At 47.4% G+C, this 21,804-nt stretch overlaps 1 protein-coding gene across 2 annotated transcripts in view; it reads left to right on the forward strand.

Moving 5' to 3' along the window:
- The first annotated feature begins 4,547 nt into the window (after positions 1-4,547).
- Positions 4,548-21,804, forward strand: part of MARCHF4 (membrane associated ring-CH-type finger 4) — an 83,641-nt gene continuing 66,384 nt past the window's right edge. For both annotated transcript variants that reach the window (XM_084523662.1, XM_084523663.1), the window contains exon 1: positions 4,548-5,125. In XM_084523662.1, the coding sequence (XP_084379788.1) occupies positions 4,679-5,125 (447 nt within the window). In that variant the 5' untranslated portion in view covers positions 4,548-4,678. The remainder of the gene's footprint in view (positions 5,126-21,804) is intronic.

The raw sequence follows: 21,804 nt of genomic DNA on the forward strand, positions 1-21,804 counted from the left end.
TCTTTTTTCCTTGAGGGGGTGGCAGCTAAGGGCCAGTAGGCCCACGCTCTGCTCCAGACGATAAGAATTGGGGTATCTGCTGTGAGACCGACCTGCAGCCTGACCCCCAAACCCATCCTGACACGGGATCTGGAGCAAACTCACCTCCAGGTCTGTGCTGAGTTACCCGGGTGTCTCTGCTTCTGCCACCTCGTAACACGGCCTTGAGAGCCCACGGTGTGGATGGCAGCAGATGTGGTGCTGAGGCCTGGCCTGGATGGGTGTTTGATGGGTTCATCCCCTTTCCCAAGCCCTCTGCCCTATGCAGCATAGAGGATGAAGATACTCTATGGGTTATTAACGCTACCGCTGTTCTTAACAATAATTAAGGGGGAAAGAGAGAGCATCGTGCCAGGATCCTGGCCTAATTTGAAGGAAGGAGGAAAAGCAGAGGAGAGGTCTCGTTGAAGGGAAGATCTGTCACTGACACAGAGAGCTAAAGGTCTGGAAAAGCTGGCTGGGCCACGCTTCTCAGTGCTCTGCAATGCCCTGACCCTCGGGTCGGTTGCATGGCCAGAGGGGGACGCTCACCCCAGCAGTCCTCACTGCCTGGTTCCTCTTCAGCAGGTGCAGAGCACAATCATTTCTCATTCCCAGATTTTGCAGAGTTCAGACGTCCCAGACTTTTGTTCTTTCTGTACCCAAGGAGGGCAGGATGCTCTGTGCCAACATTGGTGCCTCCAGTACGCTCCTTCCCAGTGTTACCCTCACAACTACTGATGGGTTCAAGAGACACAGGGTCAAAACTCCCAGAGTTTTCCATTTTCTGCTCCACGCTGCTTTATGTGGAGCAAAGTTAGGCAGCCTGCATTGCCCCCCTGCTCTTCTGGGATCTCACCAAGGAGGCTGAGGCCAGCTCCTTCTGGCCTGAGCTTTCTAAGCAAGGCACCTCCATCCGTATCAAAGGACCTGAATGCATCATCCATGTGTGAAAACATTGGCCACTGTCCCATTTACTGAAAGGAATAATAGTACCCACTCACCTCTGGGAAGCATACGGAGCACCTCCGATTTATTATTTGTTTTATTTATTTTGTCACATTTATCAGCCATTCAACTCTCTGGGCACACAGCCCATACATTAAAACCCTGAGTATAATACAAAGATCTCCTCTATCCTGAGCGCATCCTTTCTGAAAAACCAGGCATGGGCAGGAGGGAAGGATGAAAGATGCTTTGCACACGCAAAGGATGACAACAATATATTTGTCTCCAATTCTGTTTATTGATGGAACCACTCTGAAAACGTTAGCGACATCAGGACAGTAGGATGAGGGTAATAACAAGAGGGAGGGGGGTTGGATGGAAAGCCATGCTGGAGGTTGGGCACTGAGACAGCCTCTAGCCAGCCTGTCTCATGCTCAGGAAGTTCCTAAAATGCTCTTTCCATTATTATTCCTCTAATGACCCCATTAGACACACGTGAAATTCTGAGAAGCCTTAAATATGCTGTAGAGATCCACACTGGCGAATCTGCCCAGCTTTTCTGAGAAACAGCAAGCTGCAATGATGAATGTTTTAACATTGCAGCATCCCAATGTGTAATTTATTTGCTGGAAATTAATTGCATGTGCTGGTTTCATTTTCCTGTAGCGAATAATCAGTTTTGCTCCCTTTTTAATTAGGTAGCAACGTAGATTCCTCTGCTGATCATGGCACAGGGGTTTTTGCATGTCTCATCTTACACTAAAGGAGATTTCAAATCATTGTCTAGGGCCCAACACAACTTTTGAGTGGGATTAGGTTCTCCGTCAGCTGCACCTCCTGGGTCACCACTGGTGCAGACCCCTTTACATGCCCCAGCTTGAGAATCCTGCCTGGGTTTTGGTGGCCCTTCCACCCTGCCAACTTTGAAGAAACTCTGTGGAGAAGCCAAGTGAAGGAGCCTGCAATCCCAATGCTGCTGACACGATTTCACCAAAAAGCGTGTCCCATCTGGAGGCGGTCCGCTGGCCCACCAGCTGTGACACCGCACCGATGCTCGCAGGACCTCGTAGCCTAGAAGCCTTCGGATCGTCTGTGTCATTAATAGGGTTGGTCCACACCACACCCAGCACCTCTGTGAGCTCTTCCAGCAGGACAGAGTGCCATCGGCAGCCTCGTGTTTGTTGGGCAGCCGGATGGGGCTGTGTGGACACACGGAGCACGTGAAGGCTGAGAAAGCCACCTCTGCTGACATGTGCAGGGGAAAGCTTGACGGACTCCAGCCGCTGCTACTTAAAATGTTCGAATGGGATGAGGAGAGTAAAAACTTTCAGCTCCAGCTGCCCTTGGTCGCTTTTGTTGACAGCAAATGTTGAATTAAGCTGCAGCGGTCAGCCGGATTTAGCTTCCATGGGGGTACAAGGCACCCATGCTTCTGAAATACACTCTCCTGAAGCCAAACAAACCTACCGGCGAACCAACGCGGCCGGGGTGAAACGAGAACAACCGCTTCCCATCGCCTCCAACCCGTGAAATCCTCCGCCACGAATTAATCTGCAAGGGAAAAGTTAGTTAGCGGGGATTCCTGCTGCCTGCTGGGGGCCTGCCAAGCGGGGCCCCTATCCCCGGGGCACCCCCAAAAAACGCTGGATTTCCTCATTCCCGGGGGCGAGCAGCCCGCGTGTGCCCCGCTGGTGGTGGTGGCGGCGGGAGCGCGCAGCGCGGGGGCGCGCCGAGGCGCCGTGCCCGCGCCCGGCGGAGCTGTCCGCGGCTCGTGGTGCTGAAGCCGCAGCGGCCGCCCAGCCCCTGCCTCCGCCCCCCGCCTTCCTCCCCGGCGGGGGCTCCTGCAGCCAGCCCGGGGCATCAAAGGCTGGGGAGGGTCCTCCCTTTGATTCTTCCTCTTCCCCCCCCCTTCCTCATCTTCACCCCGCCTTTTCTCTTATTTTTTATTTTTTTTATTTTATTTTTTTTTCTAAAAGCCGGGGGAGGGAGGAAAGCGCGGCCACGTTCCACCCCTCCCTTCCTGCGAATCCCCGCTTGCACTGCAAACAATCTGCCTTCCCCATTGCATCCAAGGGAGATAGCAACAGCAACATCATCACCGCAAGCCGGATGGGAGAGCAGAGAGGAGGCTGCTGAGGGAGAAAGGCACACACGCACACGCCAGCTCGGTGTTGCCAAAGCGGTGGGAGCCGCACGAAAAATAAGCCATGCTGCCCCGTGTGTCTGGCGCATTGTGCTCCACCGGAGCCTTTTAGGAGGAAGAAGAGAATTATCTGCTCCGATTTTTTATTTTTTATTTTATTTTTTTCCTGCCAGAGAGAGTGCGACAGACTTGCGATGGTTGAATGTCAATGCCTGTGAGAGAGAACAACAGTCAGAGGAGGAGGAGGACAGAAGGGGAGGAAAATGAAGGTGGGGACGGTGGTGGAGAGAAAGAAGGAGCCTCGTCCAATGCATCAAAAGGAGGTCCCTGCAATCGCCGATAGAGCCCTGGCCGCCTTGCCATCCACAATGGTCTGTACAAGCTGCCAATGCGTTTGATGACGTTCCTGTTTTGTGAAAGGAGGAAAGGAAACGTGACCATGTAAGATCCACGTTTCTCCGGTCAATTACATGCGAAGAATAGATCCGATTTCGACGGGTTTTTTGGTCCAGGATGGTAACAGCTTAGGGAATAATACAGCTGCCTTCCCTCACCGATTTTGCTCTGATTATTTTTGGTGTGGTCCAGACAGCTGCTGGAAGAGAGAAGGTCAGAATATATAAATAAATATAAAAATATATATGATATATATAATATATATTATATATATATAATATATTTATCTCAGTACCTCTGGGATTAAGCTCATTGAATGCTAATTATTTCTTTCAGGACTTTTAATATTTACAATGAAATCTTTTAAATGCAACGCTAAAATCTGAAGCCACCTGGGAGTACAGTGTTGGAAACGTAGGGTGTTTTCCCACAAACAATGTGAAGGTCTTTTTGTCAAAGAGGCAATTTTGATAATAACGACAGCTACCAGTTTTGCATTTTGCTAGCCAGACTGGCTGCTATTTTGTCTGGGTGCACACCGGGTCTCGCGTGATTGAGTTCGATTTTTTTATTCGAAAAAAAAAAAAAAAAAAAGAAGAAAAAGGAAAATTACTTGAGATGCCAAATACTGTCGACGGAACCACGGCCTCCCTCTACCCCAAACCCACCGGAGACGCGGACCCTTCTTTTTTCCAGGCTTAGGAGTTGCCGGAGCAGAGCCGGGGCTGTCTCCCGGGAGCGCCGCACCCCGCGGTGCCCGCCGCCGCCCCTCGCCCCCGGACCCTTTGGGCGTGGGAGCTGCCTGGGCGCCCCCCGCCGCTGCCAAACAAACTTGAATCCATCCCGCCGGTGGGGGAGAAGGGCGATAAAAAAAAAATCCCCCGGGGAGCGTGGAGCCGGTCGCTTTATTTATTTAATTCTTTTTTTTTTTTTTTTTTTTTTTTTTTTTTTGTAATTATTCCGACCGCTGTTGCTAGCCTCGCACGGTTGCTGCCGGGGATTTCCCCCCCCCCCCCCCCCCCCGCCCTCCGGCCCCTCTTTTGTCGTCTCCCAACCTGCGAGCGCATCCCATCCCCGCAGCGCTGAGACCCCAGCAGAGCCCCCCGCCCTCGGGGCTCCCGGCTCCTGCCCTTTCTTTTCCCCCCCCCGTCTCCTCCAGCCCAGGAAAGGCACATGTTAATACCACCCGGCGCTCTCCTTTTCTGCTACTGCTGCTGCGGGCTCCTCCGTCCGAGACAGATGTTGCGAAACCAAGGCCTCCTCAAGTGCCGCTGCCGCATGCTCTTCAATGACCTGAAGGTCTTCTTGCTGCGGAGACCCCCCGCCCCTCCGCCGCCCTCGCCGCCGCCGCCGCTCCCCATGCCCGGCGGCGCAGAGGCGGGGGCCGGCGGCACCGCTCCGGCCGGGGGGCGCGGGGCCGGCTGGCGGGGGGCAGCGGGCAGCCCGGGAGCCGAGGAGTGGGGGAGCCCCGCCGGGGAGCCCCCGGCCTCCCTGCCCAGCAGCACCTCTTCGGATGACTTCGGCAAGGGCAAGGCCGAGGACCGCTACTCGCTGGGCAGCAGCGTCGACAGCGGCATCCGCACCCCGCTCTGTAGGATCTGCTTCCAGGGGCCCGAGCAGGTGAGGCCGAGGAGGGCGGTTGGGGTGGGTTGGGGTTGGGGTTGGGGTGCTGGATGGGTTCTCCAAGGGAATATGGGGTGGGGGAAGGCTACACGTCCCCCTCGCTGCAGCTCGTCTCCAGTCTTAGGGCCGTGGTGGGGACTCGCGGACTCGGTGTTGGGGGCTTTTTGTCCCCAAGTAGGGTCCTGGATGTGCTGATCCCAGGAATGATGCCGAGGTTGTGTTTAACGTGCTGTTTGCTCTGAAAAATGCGACGGGTCTGTGTAAACACGTGGCGGGAGGCAAACCCACCTCGGCAGCAGCGCCTGGGAATGGCCAGCAAGAGCTCTGCAGGTTGGCCAACGCGGCCATGCTCCCGGCTGCACTACCTGGGGGAGGAAACCGCTGGCTGCAAGTGTGCCTGCTGGAGCTGCAGCCTGGAAATGCCCCTTGGTACAGCCCGAGGTTGGGCCGGGGAAGTTTTCTTCCCCCAAACAGGAGAATGACACAAATGCAACCTCACCATAACATCAGGTGCCAACCCGGGGCGTTATTCTCCCCATTTAATGACAGCTGCAAGAGGCTCATGTATTTTCAGGCTGGCAGTAACACAGCAACATTTATGCTTAACGTGTCACAACTGTAGGCAGCAGGGAAGGCTGCAGACCTCTGCTTGTAGGATCAAGCCCGGATAATATGCAGATAAACCTTATTGTCCAGAGTAGCTCTGTTACCTCTGGTGATAAGCGATCCTTGCACGAGCATGGGCTGTGAGGTTGGACTTGGCTGACACCCAGTCCCTTTTTAGGCACGGATCCTGGCACAGAAGGTAATATCTTGAGACCTTGAGCAAAACAGGCTTTGCTCCAAGTCTTCTTTCCCCTTGGTGGACCTGTGTGCTCTGCTAAGGAAAGCCAGCACACACCTGACGGTGGCCACACTTGGGCACACATCCTGCCAGACCGGAGGGCAATGCCCATGTCTGCTGGGCAGTCATCGTGTTTTCCATGGTGCCAGCCCAAGGATGGGAGGGAGATTAGGGAAAGCGGGGAATGGGCTCATGTTCATCTTTGGAAGAAGCAGGGCCAGCCACCGACTCATCCTAACACCCCTAGGTCTCACAGATCAGAGCTCAGTGGACTGTAGCCTCCTCTAAGAGCTTCTGCAGCTGACCGATAGCTGCGAGAGATGGTTTTCACCATAGGCTTTTAGATGTGGGTAGGGGAAATCATTCTTTTTCAGAGATGCTCTATGCCTTCCTCACTTGACTGTCTCCTCCCTGTCTCTTCTGAAAGTTGGAAGCCGTGCAACTCCCTGACTGGGAATTTGCATTATTCCACGTTTCTAGTACTCGTCCCTGGCTTACCATTCTGCTGTGTACACGAGACGTAGCGCCCGCAAGATTGGCTTGCGTGTGTGAACAAATAGAGCTGAAGCAGAATTAAAATAGAGGCAACTCGCATCCTTGGCGAACATCAATGCCTGAAAATAATTGGATGCTAATTTTCACACTTAAAACCTGTGTAGGTTGCATTGTAAAAGTGGGACTATTTGCTGACCATCTGCCAGCCTACCTGAGTGAGAAGCTGAGCAGACGTGACTGGCATCTAATAGAGTTTCAGCAGGATTTCTCTTCTTTGCTTCTCACAGTTCCTGACTGATATAATAAGACACTTACAGCTGGATTCTGCCAGTCGTCCTTGAGTAGTACCTCATTCTGCAAATAATTTCTTCTTCACCAGCACGTCGAGGAGCGCCTGAAACCCTTTGCCCTGCAGCAGCTGGGAAGTGCCAGTCATAATGTAGGCCCAAGGTGTGGGGCTGTAAAACATGGTCAGATCCTGACACAGCTCCCTAGAAGTACAGTTCAGAACAACCGAGAGCTGAACCAGTGCTACTCGAGACCTGCAGTTTGGTTTATTTGTCCCTTACATCTGACAGGGCTAACTCCTGAATTCCATGTTCTTTCTCGTTATGGTAGTTACTGCTGGTTTAGCCTTTATTTCCCATTTGTTTTCCAGCTGAACAGCTGAGCACAGACCTTCATGTTTCAGACCCTTGCAGCCATAGATGTCACAAATGCACATAATTCCGTACCACCCTTGCCAAGATTGTCATGAAAATATCTCCACTTGGAAACAAAATGTAATTGCTAGTTCTTTACTGTGCAGATTAATAACAATGACAGAAATAAGCAGTGTTTTATTTACCTGTCAAAAACATCTGAAACTGCTGCAGCTGTGGGCAAATTTGCAGGGCTGCATCACAGTACCAAGAACAAAAGCCTTCATTATAAATTGACTGTTAGGCGCTCTAAGCTTATTTACCCAGATAAAATGACAGTGAGTCTCCAAAAGATGTTTTAATCCTTTTTTTTTTTTTTTTTAAATACAACAGCCAGAAAGGTTTCTTACTAATCTGGCTTCACAAGTGGATTTTATTTAATATCTAATGCAAACCAAAATCTGTAGGGATTTTCACTTTAAATTTATGATTGCCCAACATGCATAATACTTCAGGCTACTGAATTGCTTATATCTTAAGCTCCTCGTGTTTGTTTGCGGCTGCTATGGGTAAACTGATTCTTTCATTTAGAAATGTGCTGAGGGCTGTAGGAAGGAGTAAATCTCATTATTGTAAAACTGCTCCCATCCTTTCATGTTACTCGAGAGAAATCAGTAATGCAGATGAGAAAGAGTGGATCTGATGACCAGGTGAATGCAATGTCTGGGCTCCCATTTTGAGGGTACAAAGAGCAAGCTCTGCTTAGGTCTGGCAGTTGAAAGAGGCCAATTGCTTTTATTGAAGACTAGGGCATGAAAACTGGTGGGGTGGACTCTGCACTTGGGAATGGCATTGCCTGTCAGGGACTTGCTTGGCATTTTCAGATGTTTCACTCAGTAAATGTCCTGCACCGTTGTGTCAGCTAATTCTGAGGCTGTGGATGGAAAGGCGAAGCTTGGGGGAGAAAGTGAGAAAGCAAGATGCTGGAATATTTTCTTCTGTTTTGGTTAATGCTCTGTGTTTGCAGAATTGTGTCTGCTTTCCTGGATCTTTGACAATGTTCTGCAAGAGAAGGAAACTAAGATGAGCTCTGCTCTCACAGATGTTTCCTAGTGCTTGGTATAGATCCAAGCTGAAAGCAAATCATGGCGAGTAGCAGGAAAAGACATGGGTGAAAAGTCCCTTCACATCAGCAGATAAAGTGTTTGCCCATGTCACAAGAAGTTAGCAGTACGGCAGGGTTTAGGATCTCCGAGTTGGTGCTGGCTGTGCCAAAAAACATAGAAAAGCTTTCTTAGATGAAACTGAGATCATTTGGAAATCAGTGTCTCAAGGATTGCTTGTCAGTCAGAGTGTGCATGCATCTTTTCTTACCTGTCGGTTTCTGTCTGTGTTTCTCTACTTCTCTGTTCAGAGGAAAAATACCATAAAGATGGGGATTTGAAAAGTCAGTGTGGATAGGATTGGTTGGCTGAGGAGGATCAGGGAGAACAGACTGTGACTCTTTTGCCAGCAGGCTGCTAGCTTGGACGTAGCTCAGTACTCAAAAGAAATGTTTGAAAATAGACTATTCTTCTTCCCAAAGTCCCCTCCAGACTTTAGGGAAATCAGCTCATTAATATGTGAACACGAAGACCTACAAGGAAACTGGAAGGGAAGACAACTTACATGGATAGTAGGACATGCATTTCTATGTGATATGTCATTAGGCAGTGGAGCTCCTTGCTGCAGGACATTAGCAGGACAAAGTGCTTAACTAAGTTTAATAACGGTTGTAAAGCCATGTGGATACCAAAGGATCTGGAGTCATCAGAATTAATGATAACACATCTGAAAGTAAAATCCATGCTTTAGGTCTGAATCTCAAGATCAGGATAATACTGAAGAGGAGCAGAGCCCCAGGGCTGGTCTCTAGCCCCAGGGCTCACCAGCCCCTTGTGCACAGCTGGTGAGATCTGCCCCTCCAGGTGCATGTCTGGGTTTCATGCTTGTGCACGTTCATGTGGGTACCTGCCACACTCAGGATGTCTCTGGAGCTAAGATGGCCACAGATATGAAGAGAGTCCCTTCCCCTGCACCAGGACTGCACCAGGGTACGCGCAAAGCAGCTCTGCCCCCACCTGGCAATTCCTTCCTTGTTCCTGCTCCTAATTCCTCAGTCTGGATGAAAATGCTATTCTTGGTGGTCCCAAGTAGACACAATGCCTGCTTAGTACCGCTGAGTCAGGATGTGCCACTGGAAATAACAAGTGACAACCTCAACCCCGTTCCTGTTGCAAATACCGGGACACGCAAAAGCCATCGTTAGCTTGCTACCTGGTAGTGTCTGAAGTCATGAACTAAGCCAGGAAATATTGCCACTCTACAGACTGGGTATCTCAGTAGTACAGAGGAGTGCAGTAAATCACTGGGATGCTTGATTTCTGATTTACAGCATTGTAAGACAGGGCAGAATTAGGTACCTCCTTCCTAGAGTGAGATAAAGAGGAAAAGAGGTAACCTGTGGCAGAATTTAAGGCACGAGCGTAGTAATGAATGAGAGGAAGAAGAAACAACTGCACAAGTAGCATTACAAGCAAGTGGAAAGCCGGGCAAGCTCAGGAAAGGAGATGCAGGTGTTTGGTGGGATCTGTCTAAAGTGGCTAGAACATCAGCACACTGTTTTCGAACATGTTGAATCACATAATGACAGTGCAGGCGTCCCATCCGAGTCCTTTTCATAGGTGTGTTCCCACATGATTCATTTACATGGTGTTCGAAGGAGAATTATTCATTGGAAAACAGCCAGTCCTGCTAAAAATGAAGTCTAAGAGATCCTGGGATGCAGCCCTTTAGATTTCAATCTGTATATTGAAATACATGGCAGAAAGGGAAAGAGAAAGCTTCCTGTGACATTCAATCCACCTCTCTCCTTTCCTGTCTTTGACTTTCAACACCTCTCTGGCTAGTGTCCCCGGATCAAATCTCTACTGTGCGGGCAGAACTTTTTTGGCTTCAGCAAAAGCTTTGCTTGAGCCATCAACTGAATGGAGCCCAGGATGTCATCTATTTTAGATTTAGACTCTGTTGCCACAGAGTTGATTGGCAAAGCTCCCATTAAATTCAACAGCAAAAGGGTAGGCATCCAGTAGCAGGGACTTGACCCCTGTATTTCAATAATGTTGTGCACACAGCGGGGTTTCTATAAATAATACTGAAGGCCACTAATCCCATTGACTTTTAATTGCTCCAGGAGACAGGGTTTTCACCTTTTGTGCCTCCTGAAACTCTGATGCCTGACCCATTTATTTTAGTGCCACCAGCTAGCCTGAGGAGCAGTTTTTCTTTTCTTTCACTTTCCCCCATATAAAAGGCGTCGTGAAGGAACTTGTCTGTGTTTGTGTCACTGTTTCTTAAATATACATTTCAGACCATGATTAACAGTGGCTGATGTCAGTTAGTGACAGAACAAGCAATGCAAAAGCATGTAGCTTCTTTGTTTGCATCTGTAAAGTCACTGTTATTCCCACAAAGGCAACACTTGCTCCTGGAAGGGCTCTGTTTGTACAAAACCGACTTGCATTCAGGTTGTCTTTCAAGCAAATATTCATTCACAGCAAGGGCCTCCTGTGTGGCAGCCTTTTCCTCACATTGGTGTTTTTCCATTCAAGGATGGTCCAGAAGTCAGAAGTACAGTTGTGCCAGAATCTGGATGATTGATAGTGTCTGTGATGCTCTGTGTCCTATGTGTCCACTGCGCACGCGGCTCCAAGTCAATGAAAGGTGAATGCATCCATAAAGCTTCCAGCTTTGACTGCACTCCTAGAGACAGGCCTTGGTCCAAGGCTTCTGGATGGAAGCTGTCCTTGTATCACTTCCCGAGGAGCTGAAAGTGCTCAGCAGCCCTTCAGGTTATGCCCACAGAGATCCATTGCTGAGGGGAGGAATAAACCAATTGGACATCATGCTATATGCGTTTATTTTTATGCAAGAGACAGCAGCTGAACTACCAGCCCCACACCTAAACCCCTGCTTTTTCTGGGCAGAGAAGAAGGACACACCAGTCTCCTTCTAAAGAGGCATTTCAATCTCCGCAGGCAGTTTACTACACTTTAGCTCCCAGCAGAATACCTGCCATGGGGAGGGATGATTTAATGATGTGGACTGAGTTAAAATAATCTGAGCTGAAAAGTGGGTTATGTTTTCCTCACTCCTAGTCCTGGAGTAAGAAAATAAGATAGACCACAATCAGTATTGGTCCATACCTGTGGCTAACCTGTCTCTCTTATTGCTGATTACTAAAGTCGAAAAGCCAAGTGAAGGTGTTAGCTGTTAGACTATATGCTCATCAGATCTCCTCTACACCTACTGGCTGATTTCAGTCAGGTTTGGCAGGGAGTGGAGATCTGAAAGGTGTTAAATTCCTGCAAGTTTCAAGAAAACCAGCTGGAGGAAGAAGAAGAAAACTAGTAGTGTCCTGTGTGGGAAGGGTTGAGCCATTGTCTCCGATGCACTATACATGGTAGAGTCCATGCAGCAGGACAGAGCTTCAGCTGGAACCAAAGCTTTAACAGGATCATGTACCCCATTAGACAAGGGAAAAAAAAGAAAAAAGGGTATAGTTTCCATGGAAAACCAGACTAAATAATACAGAATAGCTTGTTAACTTTTTATCCTTTTCCTTTTCCCTTGTTAATCAGGGTTACTTGCCTAAAAGGAGTTGCTTGATGTTGAAGACTTATTTAGCTTCCCCCATCCTTTAACAACTGACCTTTTATCCTTTTCTGCTTTATCAGTGGTTACAGTAGAACAGATTAGTTTGTTGGCAGTGAAGAGTGATGAGTGATGGCTTTCCTCTGGTGAGGAAAATAAGAGCAAGACCTGGAAACCTATGCAGGTAATAAATCTGCTGTTGCTCTACCCCTTTGTGAAAAGTGATGAGATAAGGCAAAATGTTGGTGGGCAGACTGGCTCCAATGACAAGGCCCAGGTACTGAAATCCTCACACATCAGTTCTTCTGTCATGGTTTTAAGTTCTTTGGTGGTTCTCTCTCAACTCCTTCTCTTCATCTTGGTCAAAGTCCAAAGATACACCAGACCTTGCTGTATCTCACCAGACCACCCATCCCATCTGGCTCTGCTCTGTATAGGTTCTCCGGCGGTCTATGTTACTGTCTTATCCAAGCACCCTCTATTTGCAGCTCAAACACTGGTGGAGCACTAAGTGTCATCTCCCATAACAGTCACATAAGTTTAACCTGCTTCCCTGGGTGGGAATGAAGGAAGGGATGGTGCAGAACGGAAGAAGGGTAACCAAAAATCTGTTTTGCAATTTGTTTTGTTCTTTTCTATGGAGGCCAAAGACTGCTACTGTCTTTGTGGTGTCCCATTGTGACATGTCACCCTTAGCAGATGTTTACCAGGAGTTGGCTAACATGATGTTTATTTTAAAGGCGAGGTGAAGAGGTCACCTTTGCAGTAAATACAAATCATTTGGGATCACCTTTAAAGTCTGTAGTGCACCGAGCATTTTGGAATGTCTGCCGTCATGTGATGAAGGCAGCCCGGAAGCTGTAGCCTCTGTAAAGTCTTTTCCTGTGACTACCGGAATAACCTCTGCTGCTACGTGGGTTTAGCTTCTGTTACTTAATCCATGCACTGATCCTGCCCAAGCACTAGGCAATGCCCAGGTCTCAAGAGATCAATTAGTCCACCTATCCAAAATCCTGACAGAGGCTGTTCTAACCAGTTCTTAAGGGTAAGCGTGGCTGGAGACTCCAGTTGTCCCTAGGCACTCTGTTCTAGGACTTCACTTCCTTCTTGTTAGCAAATTTTATATAAAGTCTGACCTGAATCTTTCCTGCTGCAGCCCATTTCTTCTCGCACTGCCCATTAGGATGGCAGCAGATTATTTTTGCCTTTTGCTTTTCTTTTCCAAGTGGCAAGTAATTGAAGGCGTTATCCAGTAGCTGGATGTAAATATAGCAAAAATTGATCTGCTGAGGACTTACCAAGTTGAAGTGACACCTAAAGGCATGATGCTTCGTGTTCCTCTGTAGGCCAAACAATCGCAAATCTACCTTTGCTCTTATGACATGCTTTCTAGATCTCTGATCATCCTTGGTGTTCTCCTCTGGATTTTCACCAGATGGTCCATATTTTGCTTTAAATGCACTGACTGAAGTAAGAAACAATCATCCAGTTGAGTTCTTGTCAATGCTGAGCTGTGCAGAAAGGTTTTGAGTCCTCTTTAACAGATAATACATGCCATCCATTTCAGGGTGATGTTTGCCCTCTCTTTTAATTAATTTATTTTTTTGAGCAGCAAAAAGTTATTGATTGTTTTCATCTCATGAACCCATATAATCTCCATGTCCTTCAGAACTGCTCCATCTGTCAGTTCTCCATCCTGGATCTGTGCAGTTGAAATTGCTGCCTTGGTGGAGGACCTGTATGTGGCCCTACTGAATTTCATCATTTTTTTCAGTTTTCTCCATAGCAGCAGCCCCTTCCAGGTAGGCCTGCAGAAGCAGTACACACTCACTGTATTGAATCTTCCATGTCATTAAAGACTTGATCTCTTCTCCCCTGAGTCTTGGAGAGAGCTGGGAGGAAGAGGCTGGAGGAGCAGCTTTAAGGATCCCCTGTCTGTCAGAGATGAGCCTTATGGATGGGACTGTTCCTGTCACTTCTCACATATAGCCATGTGTAGGATGGGAGAAGGGATCCCCACTATTTCATTTCAGGTGTCTATGCTCTGCCCCCAGCTAAAGTCACTCCCAGTAAGGCTGAACATGATCTTTCTTGGCAAATCCTCCAGCCAGTCCTTCCTGAAATGTTGATCCAGCTACCTATTTCTCTCCTGCTTCTGCAGTCACTCTGTCACTGGTGGGATGGCTAACATTTCCTCCACAGTCCCTTCATGAATTCCACATGAGCTCCTTTCTCTTTGTCCTTCCCATTTTTCTCCAGCTTGTCTACTTCCTTCATTATGCCAGCCCTTAAGGCAGGTTTCATTCATTTCAGTCCAACCCCAGAGGTCTTTCTATTTCCCAGACTTCTCTTGCTGAATGATCTGGCATCACCTCAGATTTCTTTTATCCAGCATTTTCCTCTGTGTCCACCTTTTTTTCTGCCTTTTCTTGGGCCGGCACTGTCACTCAGGGCATTAACCTTACCCTCAGCTTAAGCTTCTTTCATTTCCCAGCTATGTGTACAGGTTGTGCTCAGATCTTTTGGTGCTTTCTTCCGTGTCACACAAACACTTGCTCAGATCCTCATCTCTTGACTTCATTTCTGTGATCTTTTTTTCTCCAACCTCCCCAGCGCAGACATTGCCTTCCTTTAGTTGAGTCAAGACCAAGATGTGAAGATCATTTTCTTTGATTGGTACTTTGATAGAAGAAGAGGTTCCCCTGAGGACCGCCACGTGCGCCTCCCCTCCCAACAGCACTCACTGTCATTACCCAGGTGGATCCTGTCCAGTTTTTACTCCAGTCCCCAGTCATTGGCAGAGCCAAGAAAACCTTGTAAATGAAACCAATGAAGACACATTATACAGCATGGACACTCAGACATCCTGCTGATATTTCACTTATGTCACATCAGCATCTACCCTGGCAATTTCATGTGGGTGATGAACTAAAAGTTCAAGGGGGGTTTGCGTTTTCCACAAGTACAGGGCCATGAGCTAAACCTGCTCCTCCAAACACCCCAGAACCTTTAGTTATGTCAGGCCTTCTTCTCAGTCTTGCATGACCTTGCCCTGTCCAGTGGCTGAAGTTCTTTCCGTCTCCTTTTCCCCTGGTTAAGTGCAGTAGGACCTGTCAGGATTAAAGGTGCTGGGGAAGTACAAGCTGATTATTATCCCATTCCAAGTGATATTAAAAGAACATTAAGATGGATCAGATGAGCATTCAAGAAAAGTAGGTAATAATAAAGTATTATATCAGCAGAGAAATGGCAGTTAAGTAATTAAAGAGAAGGGTTTGCACAAGAGGCAGAAGTAAAGGTATGGGTGCTTCTGGCCTCTAGACCATTCTTTATTTTAATACTATGGTAACCTTTAGAGGGTGTCAGTATGTCAAGCACTGTACCAAGAAGGGAAGCAAGGCTTTTCCTGTGCTAGAGAGCACACAATTTAGCACATAGAAAAAAAAAAAAAAAAAAAAAAAAAAAAAAAAAAAAAGAAACAACAACAACAAACATTTCCTTAACACTGAAGAGAGGTGAATTCTGACAAGATTTAAGGCCGGAGGGGTATTATTGGACTAGTATAGTCTGAACCTCCTTATAATTGCAGTGAAAGAAGTTCAACCAGTGAAATTCATGCTTGAAGGTTACTAGATGAGCAAGGGCAAGAGGAGAAATACCCCATCCTAATTTGAAAATCTCTAACAATGGGAAGTTGTTGCAGTGCCCAAGGAGAAAATCTGGGGAAACAGAGAACTGAAATTGTCTTTGCATATAAACTTTTGTCTTTTCTGTCACAGAAAGGACCAAATACTTTGTACAAAAAAACAGCTTCTGTAACCCTTGGGCTGCCTGGCAAAGGTTTCCAGGTTTCCCTCATGGAGAAGCTTTGTGTTTGAAGACAGTTTTACTCCACATCAGATTAAAAACAAGAAAGTTTCAGACTGGGCAAACATGCATGGGATTCAGCAAGTTAGGAAAAATCAGTTCATAGCCTCCTCTGACATATGAGAGCAGAAATGTTGTCACCTACATTTAACCCACATTTGGAAAATTTTCTTCATAGACAGGATGGCTACATCATTTCTAAGAAAAAGCTTTCTACAGCCCCCATAGCCTGCAGGGAGGACTCCTGCATAAAATTCAGCTTACTAAACTGCCATGACCTGACCCAGCTGCCATCAGCTTTCTCTTTCCCAGTCCTCTTGGGTTTCTTCCTTGCCCTTCATGCAAACATGAAAATCTACAGAAGAGCCCCTGGCCATGCTATCTTGCAGCTATTCAAGAGATTTCCTCTCTCACCTTTTACTTTATGTTGCCAGGCATGAAGAGCTTTACCTCTTCAGAGGTGTGCTCAAGCATATGGTGGTGTGCTCAAACATAAGAGGACAGTGGCAATTCTGAGTGTCATAGCTCAGGTCAAACAAAATTACATGACCACAGAATTATTTAGGGTGCAGGAATCTCTGGAGGCCATCGTCTCCAACCTCCTGCTCAAGCAATTCGTCCTAGGTCAGGTTGCACAGGGCATTGTCAAGCTGAGAGCTGAGTACCTCCAAGGATGGTTGTTGCACTTACCTCTCTGGGCCCCCGGTCCGGTATTTGAATTCCCTCCTGGTGATTTATTTTTTTTTTCTGATTTCTAATCAGAATGTCTTATGTTCCAAATTGCATCTGTTGCCTCTTGTCATAACCATGTACCTTCGAGAAGAGTCTAGCTCTGTCTTCACTCTGCCTTTCCGTGAGAAGGCTGAAGACAGCCTCCCCTTAGCCTTTACAGTGAATTTAGGAGGAGGTATATAAAAGATAGGATTAAATGTCTGCTCTAGCTCCCCAGGGTGGATTTGGACAGGGGCTGAAATTTTTGTAATGGTAGTCAGATAAATATCAAGGGAAACTAGCTGCCCAGCCACAGATTGAAGAACGAGAACAAACATTGCTAATAATAGCTAAGGCTCAGATATTTCTGTTTGTCATAGCCAAGACATTTCTTGATCCAATAATCACTAAACCTCCAAGAGGTGATACTATTTCAAAACCAAGTCACAGGAAAACCGGTCATAGAAAAGCTTGATCGAGCAAGAACTATTTCTGTTTAAATTGAACAGAAGGATAAGCAAAAAGAGATTTGTAACTAAGGTTTTCAACTTCGCAAAAGTAGATTTTGAAAAATTAGGAATCTTTAAAAATATGCAATATAGCAGAAATTTATTTTACATTGTCTAATGACTACCAAAACAGCCATTAGTCTCTTTATAACAAACAAAAGCATTCTGTTACAATTGCTGCTTTCTGGCAGCTCACAGTCATTCTCCCTTCTACGGGCTATTTTTGCTTTCTGCTTTCACTTAATTTGACTGGAAAGCTGGAAAGCTTCAAAGCCTGTCCCAAGATGTATTTTAATAAAAATAATAAAAAAAAAAGAATATTCTTCTCTACCTCTAGCTTGCTTTTCTAAGCAACAGTGCTTATCCATGTAAGTTCTGTTTATAAATCCATTAGACGCACTCAATAACAGTTAAACTTCTTGGCCAAAGTCAGCCACCTTTGACAAATAAAGGGTGCAGAATTCTCAAGCTCTTATGAATTTCATGAAAACATGTGGCCAAGTGGGACATACCCCCACGCTGGGTTTGTGATGCCATGGAAGAGAACTGTCATAAGAGGTTCACCCCTACTAGACATCAAAGAAGCCACCTTACTCCCAGGTACAAATGTGAGAGAACCTACACTTCATTTGGCTCCATTGCCCATTGCTCTCAGAATTTTTTTTATTTATTTTTTTTCTCTGTTCTGTTAGAAGAGTCAAGAAAATCCATCTGCTAACAGAGGCTGAGCATAGTAAGTTTGAATATCTACATATTTCAGAAAATTATACATTTCGGAAAACCAAGGAGCCGCATAGTAAAAGTTTTGGATCTTCTCCACTGATCACAGTCCAGGAGCTGTTATTTCAATCATTCTCTTCCAAGAGCACTTCACAACAGGGTGGTCGCACCCACCCAAAACAGTTACCCCTCAGACAGTGCAGACATGAAGGTTAATGTATTGCCACACAGGAAGCCCTGAAAGCCTGAACCAGCATCTTTGGTACTTGGTTGATGGCAGCACCTCTTCCCCAAGCCTGCAGAGCCGTGTGTGTCACTCAGTGGCTGTAGCAAACCCAACTGGAGTGGAGAGCCATGTGCTGGGGTGGGGGGCAATTGCAGACCACTTGAGTATTCACTGTATGGGTGCGTACTCAGAAATATATCAGAAATAATTCTGTCCTACTTAGTGAGAGGAGGAACTTTGATAAGAGGCAGCCAAAGTGCCTCTGTAAGTGGGAAAGTGAAGTAAGCTGCTGGAACTCTTCAGAAGTTGATATTGTTGTGGTAAACCAAGGGCAGTGCCGAGACACTTACAAGGCTACAGCCTTGCGGATTTCCACAGAGCAGTCCAAGAGGCTCCACATCAGAGATTATTTGCAAACGCAAGGCATACAAATGTGTGTGTGTGTAACCGAGCTGCTCTGTGTGTGTTCAGGAGGATCAGAAACATACGGGGTAAATGTTGCAATCTCCTCTGGAGCTGGCAGGAGGTTTGCTACCATATCAGGGCTCTGTTTTCTGTTTGGGTTGGATCCAGTTATTTTTCCCTATAGTGGATGTGAGGAGGCCACTGAGATCAAGTTTCTCTGGTAAAGCAGAAAGTGCAGGCGGGTGATCATGGCAGACTGGAAGCCAGAAAATGCGTGCTCTGCTTCTCCAACCAGCACCAGGCTGTGTTGTACATGCTGGATTTTCCCCTATGTGTTCCTGAGGGGATCCCACCACCACCAGGAGAGCCCAGTTACATCCATCTTCCACAGCCCTTGCTTCTTTGTGTCACTCCCAGTTCTCCCATCCCTGTTTGTGTAACTCCTTCCACAGGATTTATCACATCGCCCCTCTCCAGGTAATGTCCCTTTGACAAACCAGGGGGATTTAGCTCACTGTCTTTTTTCACCAGACAATCCTCTGCCCCTAAGCGCTACGATCAGAGCAGCAGTGCCAGCCCTGCAAGGCTACAAGGGAGGTTTTCACCTGCTCTAACTACATCCTGAATGTTCCCAGTTTTTCAGCGTGCTCTGCATTTCGGCCTGATTAGGCTATTTGTTCTGTTGTATTGCAGAAACAAGGAGTGGTACTTAGGCACAGGAGAGTATGTTCCCTCTGTATCCTGTAAAATAAGATAAAATTTGCTCAGCTGGAAATGAAACAACCTGGAGTTCAAAATTCACTTCCACGGACAGCTGTTCTGCATTTTCCATATGCTTACCAGCCATCAGTGTTGGCCAAGGTCTCTCCCCCAGAGTAAATGCCCCCAAGGCTCTTAGCCATTTGTATGCTGGAGATGCCGATGAGGCAACAAGAGGCTGTACAAGCACATGGAGATGGGGAAAAACATCCAGATCTCTGCCATTCAGCCTGCCTTAATCTATGTCAGGGGCAAGTCTGGGTCCAGTGAGTCACCTGTCTCAGACTGCCCTGTTGTCTTCTGTTCCCAGAGGTGAAATAAAATCTCTGAGTCCTCCTTGCCCACACTCTGCTGCTAGAGTTCGGTAACCCTCTGACACAGCCTCGGATGATGTACCAGGTCCCTCAGTTATGGGTGGGTGGCAGCATGAATAATAGCCCTTCCCAAGATTTATATGCTGTGGGGGGAGAGGGAGGGATCTTTGCCATATATATATCTACCTATAAATGCATATGGCATAACTGCTGGGACCCAGCTGCACTCACATGACTGTCTTTAATCTGTTTCCTTTTAAATCACTGTGTCTACATTGCCTTGAGCTGTTTTTCTTCCATCCTGAAATGCACACACAGCATTTGAGGTAGGTACCTTCAGTGCACTGCTCCCTCCTGGACTATAAAACCCTCCAGGGTTTTCATGAGATGCTGGAGGTCGGGGACTTGGGTTCCCACTAACACACTCCCGGACCCCTCTGTATTTCAAGGATCAGTGTGATTTCCAAGCAGCAGCCACACACTGTCGCAGTGTGCACTGAGCCCAGTGCTCATTATTAGGCAGGGATTTGCTGTGCACAGATTTGCGGCAGTGCAGTGGAAGGCAGATGCCACGTGGCTGAGCCAAATTGGATAGAGAAGGAGATTAAATGGTCACTTGTGGGTCAGCTTTTCCTGCAGAGGGTGGCCTGGGGCCATGGTGCACATCTGGGCTGTTAAGCAGAAGCAGCAGTTTCAGGCTATTGCAAGGCACTTTCTTGGAGATCTCTCTGGAGCTCACTACAGGACTGGAGACAACAACACACCAACCAAGAGCTCCCCATCCAGGGATGTTCCCCTGCAGAAAGCAGTCATTTTGGAAGGTGACTACTCCTCGCTGTTGCTGGTATGCTTGTACTCAGAGACCAGCTCCTCGGCTGTTTCTGCCAGTACCGTATGCATGGCACGTCCAGTGCAGCTTGTGGTGATTTGCAGTTTGTGGTGATTCGCAGTTTGTCACAACTGGGCTGAATCACACCAGCCCACGGGCTAGGCCTGAGTGTCTTTTGTTGTTTTTCTAACCCCTGTAATGGTGCTCTGTGTCCATCCACTGAAAAATGTCTTTCCATCTGGCTGGTCAGCCGTCAGGTTCACCAGGTCATGTGTACAGGCTGGCCTGGACGTATTTAAGACATTATGACTTGGAGACCAGGAGCTAAGAGGCTGAGGTGATCATTTAGGATACATAGATCTGATGTGCTATGCAGAGTTGAGCACATTCTGACACTGGGATGGATGTCAGGGCTTGACTGTGAAACAGCAGTGAGCCCTTGCTGGACAATACAAGTGGTAAAGAAAACTTCTTGATCGGGACAGTTTTTAACCCATGTGGGGACTCCTCTCAGCAAACAGCACATCATGAAATGGAGGAAAAGCACACAGCCTGCCCCCGTGAGTGCCCAGAGAAGGGCAACTCTGCTTTGTGAGGAGCCAGGCTTTGCCTTTCTGCTGGGGAAAAAAAAAAAAAGTTACAACAAAGGGTGAGGGGAACTGAGCAGCAAACACAGCCCTGTAAGCTGATAGTTACCCTAGAAATCAGTATTAGCAAAGACCAGGTATTAGGGTCAAGGTGGCAGCTCAGTCACTGGTTACTAAACAAGCCCCAGCCCAGGTGCAGGGAGGACACATTTAGAGTAGTTTCACAGTGACAGCTTGACTGGAGGTTCCTCTTCCAGTTCAAGGGGATGAAGGAAGATGAACAACAACCCAAGAATCTCAGCTTCTCCTCTGAGCTCTGTAAACAATCCCTGATCCTGGGCACATCATCAATGCGGGATGCAGCTCCAGACTGCAGACATCTCAACGTGAGTGTCGCAACGTAGGTGTTTGCATGTGGACTGGGTGTCTAGGCAGTGAAAATCAAGAGCTTGACTCATGCCCACACAATGATTTCTTAGTGGAAAACATCTCAAGGTAGGTAATTGAATCGTGCCCCTAGTCAATACAGTCAGTGGAGCTGGAGAGCTAGACACCTACATTTGCTCAGCTGACTCACTCGTGGGGCTGCACTGTCAGCATTGACTAGACCTCCATCGATTATACGGAGCACAGATACCCACTGCGCATATAGCTACTGCTTCTAGATATAGTCTGTCTGGACCTGGATTCACCTATGGTGATACATACAGCCATTTCATCCCGTTATAAAATGAAAGTAGGACTCTTCAGTTCCCCCTAGGAAAGCTGTAAAGATCCTTCCTTGCCTGTACCACACCTAAACCCCTTCAAAGCTAGGTGCTCCATGGATGCAGAGTGATTGCATTATTGTAAGTAAGCAGTAATTTGGAAATGCATGCAAAACATTGAAGAGTAGTAAACAGATGGGAGACGCTGCCAAGTAAGGCCACGCTGAAGCGGTGAGCGAAAATAAGTGTTAGAGACAGTCTGACATCTTTATAAGGAGACAGACGTGGCCAGGGTTTGAAGTGTATAGCAATGAAATGGGGTCAAGGAGGTGAGCTGCCTTTCCTTGGCCAAGTTCTCCTCCTGTGGGGC

This window comes from Aythya ferina (genome assembly GCF_964211825.1).
Source record: "Aythya ferina genome assembly, chromosome: 6".
Lineage (NCBI taxonomy): Eukaryota > Metazoa > Chordata > Aves > Anseriformes > Anatidae > Aythya > Aythya ferina.